Genomic DNA, 9,702 nt, shown 5'->3' with positions numbered 1-9,702 from the left:
CTTCTCATGGAGGACCATCAAGAGAATGTGTGTATGGGGCAGGGGGGAGACCAAAGGAGCTAGAGCCTCTTGTGCATCTTTCCTCACACTCCTCAGTAATACCCAAATCACCCTGCATTTGTCCATCTTACACGCTAATAGTAAAATGCTGTAAGAGGCTGGTTTGAGGCTGGGCTACACGAGCTGCCTTGGACCCTTAGATTTTTTTGCAGTCCATCTCTGCTGCTGGTGTCCACAGGCTCCTCTGCAGCTCTTCCCATATCCCTTGTCCCCCTATCCCTCACAGCCCTGGCAATCAAGATCCTGCAGTCAAGGCCTGAGTTCCCATGGTCCTGCGAAGGCCAGACCATCCTGAAACTGAAGGGCACTTTTGCACAGACACCCTGATCTAACTGCAGCAGAGAGCTGCCCAGGGGCCAGGCTAGCAACAACCCCAAGTCACGGGCACAGTCCTTGCAGTGACAAAGGCTGCTGTCCCTTTTGGGTGGCTGAGGAAAAAGAGAGAAACTTGAGCTTCTAATGAAGAAAAAAACTGTTGGTACTAGGGAAGAGCCCCTATTTTCCAGTGGAAGGTGCAGGTTCCTACAGAAACCAAGCACACCCTAGAAGCAGGCTAAAACATGCCCTTTGCAGTCTGTGTGGGCTTGCAATGAGAGTACTTAGCACCAGTTACACAATAGAAAGGGCTCAGGTACTCTCTGGCTGCAAATACATTTGATACGCTGAAAGGGTTGCGGGAGCGTATCAGACGAAGTTCCTTACTTTGCTCAGGCAGCCTATCAAATATTTAACGGCCTGCCATAGGCAATTACATTAGAGAAGATAGTTAAACACCCCCTACCCCAGGGCACCCCCCTGCAATGTAAATCAAACAAATTGGACTCTTTTCACAATTGACACACACGATTTTACTTACTGTAAATAATTTAGTATTAAAAAGTCGAGCTACACTTTGCCCCATCTGGATTTTCTCTTCTTTTGCTCTCTCTCCTACTCCACTGAGTTGAGCAGCATGGACTCCGGGCTCCTAATGCAATAGATGGAGTGGAGGAATTTTGCTGCCTGGGTGAGCTGTTAAAGGTTCCCATTTCCTAATGGAAGAAACCACACTCAGGAAACTTGTGAAGCTGCCCATTTAAAACAGTCAGAGATGCTCCCTGCCAGCTAAGAACAAGGGATGGGAAAAATCCCTCCCTCCGGAAGGAGTTTAGTCTATTGCTGGTTGGCATCTCCCAGGGTCGTAGCAATCTCCCTATAAAACTTGGCTGAATGGTTGCACTTTTTAATTAAAAGCTATCTTGCACGATTAGACTCAGTGGGGTTTTAATAAGGATTTTTACAAGCTGGCTTTCAGCATTGGTCTGCAAAGATATTCTTTCCTCTTACACCTGAAGTGCTAGATCTGTGCATTAAAATACACTGTGTTATTCAGACTAAGAAACAGATCTTGTCATCAGGAGCTCTTTCTGTACTGCTCTCTTACCCTCCAGATCATTTTGAAAGCATGATGTTTTGAACTATGGCTTGATTTCTTTTTCTATTTCCAACTCTGCATGGTGAAATGCACAGAATCTAGCCACTGTTGAATCTTCTGTAATGCCAGTGTTTGCCAGAGAGTTGCATGGGAGATCACTTTGGCTTGTCCTGGTCGTGTTTCTGATCTCACACCAGTTTTAAACCGGAATAAGTACACTGTGCAGTAGAAATGTTCTCCTCAATGCCATGGGTCTATCTCAGAAGTACATCAGCTTGTAGAGTTTAGTGCATCTGTTAAAAAATGCTTGGGGCTTGATTTTTCCCTTCCTGCATCCAGGCAGGCAATTTAAACTATCACTCTGCTCACAATGTGCAGTCCAGTTGCAAGTAGAGCATCTTACAAATTTTCTGACAAAACTAATTTTCATCAGAAAATGTAAATTCCAATGAGACTGAAACATTTAATCCTCAAACATCTTAATTTTGATAGACGGATCCTCCCCAGGGTTTCCACAGACAGTGGTGAGTTATGTTGGAGCTGCCAAGTGGCCCAGTAGGACCAAGGAGCTGTGCTTTCAGGAGCCATGGCCCTGGGACAGCAAGGACGCTGCCAGAGGCCAGGCATATCAAAAGGCTCAGTGCCAAGCAGAGCTGCAAGCTGGGACTGGGGTGGCTGCTGATAGTGAGAAAGTCACTATACCTCAATGGCTGGAGAGCCCTGGAGACACATATTTTCTTCCCAACCTGCCTCCTTCCTTCTTCCACAGTGAGTTCCTTATCAAGACTGGTTTGTGGGGTATTAAAAAATAAATTAAAAAAAAGGTTTGATTTGGTTCATTTTGAGCTGAAATTAAGTGTAAAAATAAAATTTCCAGCACACTAGAATTTGTCCTTTTTGGCTGATTCCACCATCCTGTGCCTGCTCAGGCTCTGGAAAGGACTATGAGGAAGAAAGCATGGATTGGAGAACGGGGACTCCTTACAAGTTTCACTGACTAGATGGGAGAAGAACCAATGAGTGGATACTCATTGATTTCCTGATCTCTGCATCATCCCACAGAGTGTTTTCCAGGAGCCATGTTCCTCCTCCTGACTTTTTCCCTTATTGATGTGGCGGAGCACTGGGCCCTGTCTTGCTGGCATCAAAAGTTTATCCTGACAGGTGAATTAGGAGGCAAGTAGCTGTCTCCTAATGGCTGTACCCATACCAAATGGAAGTGACACCCCTGTCAGCTGCGCACCAGCAGCACAACCACCTTTACCAACCACTGCTGTAAAACATGTACAAGGCTCTCACAAAGTGAACGTGGTCAGTTCATCTGCACCTCCACAGATGAGAGGAAAATGCCAACAGTCATCTGCGGATAGAGCCATTTCCAACCAGCACAGCTGTTTGCATGGTCAGGGCCTCTGCTGCCTCTGTGCTCCGTCGTTTTGCAGAAAGCAACATGTGCGCCATTTCAAATGGATCCTTTTGTGGAGGCCTGGAAAGCCGTATCCCCTCTGCTCTATGTCAATATTATGCTGGAAGCTGACAATCACTGCCATCAGGTAGCTAGAACACATAGACCCCATTAAAGCTCATGAGGGTGCCAAGGGCTCTCATTTAGGCACAAATGAAGGAGCAATCAAACCTACTTAGGTAATAAAAACAGCTGGAGTCTGGAGGCAACTGCCTGGGGCACCAAACCACGTGGTAGGCAGGGCAATCCTCTAAAAAGTCTTCACTGAGGTGTTTTTTGATTGCAGACATGGGAATTAGGAGGACTGTTGCAAGAGTTTTTGGTTAGAGGCAGAAAGTCAGAAGGAAAAACTGTGGGTCATCTTTGAAAAGCCACAGAGATAGAGCTTCTTGGACACAGACCTTGCTGGAGAGAGAGTCTCTGAGGTTAGTTTCCAGTGGCATCTGGTGCATTGACTGTAGTGTCTGCTTGGAAAAGAGAAGGTTTCTGAGGGGGAGTTAATAAAGGTATGTTAAACCCTGATAGGCATGGAAATGATGTGGAGGAAATGCTGTTTACTTGATCTGTTTCTTATCTACCTTTCCTAGACAAACACCCAGGATCCAGGGCTAGATGAATCTTTGGGTTGGCTTGGAACAACTGTTGTGCTGCTCCAGCAGTCATGTCAGTGGTTACAAGTGTGAGAAATGAGATCAGAACTGGCTGCATGTGCTGGAAAAGGAATTTCTGTGCTCCTTACTGAACTTGCTAGCCATGTGCTGTCCTTGGGCCCTGGGCTCAGGTCTTGAGCTTCCTGAAGGTGTGGAAAACTACCTGCTGAGACCCTCAAAGAGGAGAGTCTTATCTGATTTTCCCCAGGTGCCTCTCTGCATGGTGTGCAGAAGCAGAGCGTGCCCAGGTCTAACCCCCAGGGTCGCCAGCCTTTGGGACATGTTCTGAGGCAGAGTCTGGAGGCAGTTCATTGCCGCAAAAAAACAGCCTGCCATGATGTTAGCTCCCTCAAGAACAGCTAATTCTAGAGCTAGGGATTGAACTGATCTCTCCAACTTTCCTTCTTTGATCTACTGGAATGTAGTGAATGAGCAGAAATAAAAAGGGGTGGGGGTGGGGGGTCACCAGGAAGAGCCTGGCAGAAGAAAAGAAAGATGAAGTCTCCTAACAAAAGCTTCTGGCAGGCATGAGTTAGTGAGTCCATGGGCTGTTATCTGAAGAGGAGAGAAAGGGGCTGGGCACGCAGCAGACTACCCAGGAGGAACAATTCCCCTTTGCAATCATTCTGCTTGAGCCTCAAGTGTAAAGAAAGCTTCCAGTGAACCTCTCTGGCAGCAGCTCTTCTCTGCCCGTCACCTAATGCTGCAATCTCTGCAGGCAGCAGAGGGGACACCATGACTCAGAGAGCTGTGCTGACAGAAAGCAGAAGGCAAAAAGACTTCACAGCTCCTGCCTGTTCATATTTGTGGATAGTCAGAGAGCATCACCATGTTGGCAGGCTACACTACTGGGATCAGAGGTCCCTCATATATGTATAGGATGCTTTAACAAGTAGGAAGGCCTGCATGGACTGTTGTATGCAGGGATCGCTCATGCACCCTCTCCCATCTATCAGGTCTTCAGAGATAGAGCTTTACTGGCAGCACCACAGAGCTAATGTGGTTCTTCCACCAAGGAGACTCCAGAGTCAGGATCCAGACCAGTGGAGCCTCTCCTTCATCCCTGTGCATGAGCCAGTGATGTGCTGCACCCTGTCTAGTTTAGCAGCCTTCTGCCTGCACATGCACTGCTGTCTGATGGTCTGTGTGTGAATCTGGACAGAAACATGCATGGTGACAGCTGCTTTCAAAGTCTCCTGTCACTGGATCTGACCTTTATTTGCACATGCCCAGACCTGAGTTAGCATCTTGTTTGTGGCACTTCAGCCTCTCTGGTAACACTGAGATTAGATTAGATTTTTCTTTTCCTTTTGACACTTGGTGGCCCTGTCAGACCCAAGGTGCCCAGCAGGATCCCTGTGAGAAGGGATGTCACAGAGGATACTGTATGCAGGATCTGTAAAGCTAGAGGGTGAGTGGAAGAGGGACCAGAAAAATTGTGTGACACTGCCCTGTCTCTACCTCTGCACCCTTGGAACAGCAGGACTGTGTATAACCTTCCTTACACACACTGCTAGGGCTGGGTTTTCTGGACTGGATAAACACCCACTGTTCCCTTGAGAGGTCACTTGACTCTGAGCAAGACCAAGCACCCTCTTATCCTTCATCCCTCTCACAGCTGCCATCCTCTCTCCAGCAAGCACCAGAGACCCCCCCTTCCACCATTCCCCTTGCTTCTGCTCTGGGCTGACAGTATTGCTGCATGTCAGATCTCTCATCTGCCTTCAGGCAGGGCTAAGAGCTGCCAGAGCAGGGTGCAACCACCAGACTTCACCTCCACACACAACACTTGGACAGCCACAGGATCCAGGCATAGGGGCAGGAAGGGAGAAGGAGGGAGTGAATATTGGGAGAGAGAGGGCAATGCCATGGGCAGAGGGAGTGCATAGAGACAAACACAAATGGATAGATGTTGAGAGAGAAAGACTGTACTGCTGAGGCACAGGCAGGCAGCACCGGGCTGGGGAGGGGAGGCTGAACCAGGCTGCAGACAGACAGACATGGAGTCCATGGGACTGCACTGGCAGGAGGATTCATGTGATCAAGCCAGGTAGGTTCATCAAAAAAGTTGATGAAACTTCTCATTATTTCAATGTTATGGTGAATTTTAACCCCAGGAACTTCTTCCTTTGGAAAGCCCTGTGAGGGAGATGTGGGAAGGCTCCTCTTCACAGCTAGCCTGGGGTCTGCTCTGTTCCCCAGATCCACCCCGGGACAAGCCAGCCCCAAGCTGCTGGCAGGTACGCACCTGTGTGGGCTGGGCAGGGGCCGGGCAGGGTCGGGCAGCAGCGGGACGGGGGTTGTACAGGGCGGACAGGAGCCGGCAGGGTCAGGCAGTGACCGGACAGGGCCAGGCAGCGGCCGGGCAGAGGGGAGCTCAGCGCAGGCAGGAGGCTGCGGCCGGGCCGGCCCCGGGCCGGGAGGAGCAGCTCGGCCGCGCTGCGGGGCTGCTCGACGGCCGCGGCCCGGGGCAGGAGCGGGGCTCGGCGGCTGCCGCTCCGGCGCGGTGCCGCTCCCCTTCGCGCCTCTGCCCGTGCGGGCAGGAGGGAGCCCGGAGCGCGCCCCGCCGCCACCCCCGGGCCGGGGAGTCCCGGGGCCACTCAGAGCCAGGGGGGGTGGGGGTGGGGGGCGAGCCCCGTTTTGGAGGGGGACCCGACGGGGGGGGTGAGATCACTGCCCGGGGGCGGGGCGGGGGCGGGGCCTCCCGCAGCCCGTCCAATGAGCGCGCGGGGGGGCGGGGGGGCCGGGCTATAATGCCATTGATGCCGGGCGGCGGAGGCAGACAATACCGCGCCCCCGGAGCCGGGCTGCCCGGAGCGCCCCTGCCCTGCCCCGCTCCTCTCCCACCATGATGTCCATGAACAGCAAGCAGGCTTTCAGCATGCACCCCATCCTGCATGAGCCCAAGTACCCCCACCTGCACACCAGCTCGGAAGCCATCCGCAGAGCCTGCCTGCCCGCCCCCCAGGTAAGCCGCCTCCGGCCGCGCTCCGGCGGGGCTCCGCGCTCCCGGCCCCGGGGGAGGCAGGCGCCCGGCGGGCTGCGGGGGGCTCCCCGGCCGGGCTCCGCGCCGGCGGACCGGGCTCTGCTGCGCCCGAGCCTGCCCCGGCCCCGAACTCACTTCGCGAGCCGCGGTGCGGGCAGGGGGTCCGTTCGGGTTTGGATTTCGTTTGCGTTCCCCCTAGGGCAGTTTGTGAGTCAGGTCCTGAGAGGGGTTATCGCCTGTCTCCAAGGCAGTGCTCGGAGCGGGCAGAGAGGGCTTGAGAAACAGCGGGGAGATCTGGCAGGTCTGTCCCAGGGTGGGAGAGAAATGCCGTCTCGCCCAGCTCGGCCGTGCGATCCGGTAGAGAAGAGGCTCTGCCGGATTCCCGATCGGCTCTGCCCTCCCTCTGCATCTCCCCTCTTTTGAGGAGATCGCCCCGAAGAGAAGGGTGGGATGCCCGGGGCCCGACACCCCCTTCCTGGTCCTTTTCTTGGGGGAGTGTTGAACTTGATTCAGCTTACCTGGCCCAGACACTGTAGAGGGACAGAGTGGGATCTCTGCAGCACTGCATTTATTTTAATCTTCTCCTGGTCTTCTGCTTTGTTTCTGTTCCCCCTTCCTCTCCTCCCCTCCCCCCCCCCCCCCCCCCCCACTTCCAGATCCAAGGTAACATTTTTGCGGGCTTTGATGAGACCTTGCTGCGAGGTGCTGAGGCTCTGGCCGCTGTGGATATAGTATCACAGAAAACCCACCCTTTCAAGCCGGATGCCACCTACCACACCATGAGCAGCGTGTCCTGCACTCCTACCTCGTCCTCCGTGCACCTGCACCACCCGTCCGTGCTCACCACACACCATCCCCACCACCACCACCACCAGCCCTCCCAGGGCCTGGATGGTGAGCTCCTGGACCACCTCAATTCTGCCATCCCGCTCGGAGGAGTGCCCGGCCCAGATGTGGGCTCCACACCTTCACACCCTCACTCCCACATGTCGGCCATCAACCACATGGCCCACCACTCCCAGCCTATGAACATGTCCCACCCCCACGGCCTCACTTCCCACGCTGTCATCTCCAGCCCCGAGACGGAGACGGACCCACGGGAGCTGGAGTCCTTTGCTGAGCGGTTCAAGCAGCGGAGGATCAAGCTGGGGGTGACCCAGGCTGATGTGGGCTCTGCACTGGCCAACCTGAAGATCCCAGGGGTTGGCTGCCTTAGCCAAAGCACCATCTGCAGGTTTGAGTCTCTCACCTTGTCCCACAATAACATGGTGGCCCTAAAGCCCATTCTGGAAGCATGGTTGGAGGAGGCAGAGCGGGCCCAGAGAGAGAAAATGACCAAACCTGAGATTTACACGGGGGGTGACAAGAAACGCAAGCGCACCTCCATTGCTGCCCCTGAAAAGCGGTCACTGGAGGCCTACTTTGCTGTGCAGCCACGGCCCTCCTCAGAGAAAATCGCTGCCATTGCCGAGAAGTTAGACTTGAAGAAGAATGTGGTGCGGGTCTGGTTTTGCAATCAGAGACAGAAGCAGAAAAGGATGAAATTTTCTGCCACCTACTGAAGAAGGGGCTGGGAGGCCAGTGGGGGGAGCGCCTGGCCCCCCAGCCAGCCCAGCATGACCCTGGCCTCAGCCTCTCCAAAACGGGCAGGGTTTTTCATTTGTTTGTTTAAAAAAAAATGGAATAATAAACCTAAAAAGGAAACCTGCCCGAAGCAAAGTGAACAGCCTGGTGTCGGCTCCTCACCCCCGGGTGAACTGGCCGCGCTGTTATGACTGGTACAGACTGCTTTTGTAGACAAAACTGGGGGAAAAGGAAAAAAAAAAAGAGAGAGAGAGAGAACAGGAGAAAAAAAGAAAAGACAAAACGAAAGGCCAGGGGGGTTTACGGGGGGGTGTTGGAGTCAGGGCAGCGGCGGCGAGAGCCTGGGCAGGTCTTTGTTCCAGCCCCCCCGTCCCTTCCCGACTCCCTGGCCGGGCAGGCGGGGACAGGGGACACCGATCCCTTCTCGGTGCCCGATCCTCTTCTTTAAGAAAAAAGAAAGAAAAAAAGAAAGAAAAAAAAAAGAAAGAAAAAGATCTCGAAGCCGCCCTGGACGGCTGTAAATACAGAGGCGCCGGCCCTGCTCACCCGCGCTCGCTGCAGAGGGTCCCCACGCACACTTCCACACACACGCACACACACCCACTTGCATGGTTTTGTTCGCTATCCCCTGCTCCCAGCAAATCCATCGCATTTTTGCAATAACGTTTCTGTTTCTACCTCATCGGCTAAATTAAAGAAAAAAAAAAAGGAAAAAAATTAAAAAAAAAAGAAAAAGAAAGAAAGGAAAAAAATTGGCACGCCCCTGGAGTCACGGTTTGTTCGGGGAAAATGGAGATTTATTTTGCTTTGGTTTCGCTTAAACTGTTCGATAACCGTATGATTTCACGGTAAAAAACCTACGCTTCGACAATCAAATCATTCGGGCTCACAGAAGCGGCGCCTCCACGGCAGCGGCGCGGCTGCTGCGGGACTGGCCAAGCCGGGCTGCCCGGGGCAGCCGGGGGTGCCGGAGCGGCCGCGGTGCCCGGCCCCGGGCCCGCCGCGGGGACGGTTGCCTTTGCAAATAGTGAACTCTGCACTTTCTAAGGCAAGAATACTTTTTTTTTTTTTTTTGCTTTGCATATTTAATAGAGGAATTTGCCTCCGTTTCCTTTTTTTAAAAACGAGATTTCGTTTCGCTGTGTGTGTGCTGAATGAAATTTGGTGTCTGTGTACGCTGCAGCATTTCAAATAAACCATGCACGTTTTACCTCACTATCCTGCCTGGCGGAGTTACTGCGGCTCCCGGGAGCTGCCCGGGCCCGGGCCCCGGGACGCGTCCCGGCCCGAGCAGCACATGGCCGGTACGAAACGGCTGAGGGCCCCGGCGCGGCGCGGCGCGGCGCGGCTCCGCGTGTCCGGTCCCGCTCACCGAGCTGCCGCCGTTTCCCGGCAGGACCCGTCGGCGGGGTTCGGCCTTTCCCTCCCCCGAGCGGAGAGAGTCGAAACGAAACGAAACGAAACAGAACGAAATGAGACGGAACGAAACGAAATGAAACGAAACGAAACGAAACGAAACGAAAGGCGGCCACCCGCCTGCCAG

The 9,702-nt window shown here is 53.5% G+C and overlaps 1 protein-coding gene across 1 annotated transcript; it reads left to right on the top strand.

Moving 5' to 3' along the window:
- The first annotated feature begins 6,437 nt into the window (after positions 1-6,437).
- LOC106489844 (brain-specific homeobox/POU domain protein 3) lies at positions 6,438-8,137 on the top strand. Its single transcript, XM_067304072.1, has 2 exons — positions 6,438-6,557; positions 7,232-8,137. Exons 1-2 carry the CDS (start codon positions 6,438-6,440, stop codon positions 8,135-8,137), a joined length of 1,026 nt encoding a protein of 341 aa, XP_067160173.1.
- Positions 8,138-9,702: the final 1,565 nt, after the last annotated feature.

This window comes from Apteryx mantelli, chromosome 13, assembly GCF_036417845.1.
Source record: "Apteryx mantelli isolate bAptMan1 chromosome 13, bAptMan1.hap1, whole genome shotgun sequence".
NCBI classification, from domain to species: domain Eukaryota; kingdom Metazoa; phylum Chordata; class Aves; order Apterygiformes; family Apterygidae; genus Apteryx; species Apteryx mantelli.
Note: the sequence above shows the minus strand (reverse complement) of the source record. Positions and strands in the feature narration are given on the sequence as shown.

Bases quoted from the DNA above. Each gene is read 5' to 3' on its own strand.
- LOC106489844 (XM_067304072.1), top strand. From the start codon at position 6,438: ATGATGTCCATGAACAGCAAGCAGGCTTTCAGCATGCACCCCATCCTG. The intron at 6,558-7,231 runs GTAAGCCGCCTC...CCCCACTTCCAG, and splicing joins CCTGCCTGCCCGCCCCCCAG to ATCCAAGGTAACATTTTTGC.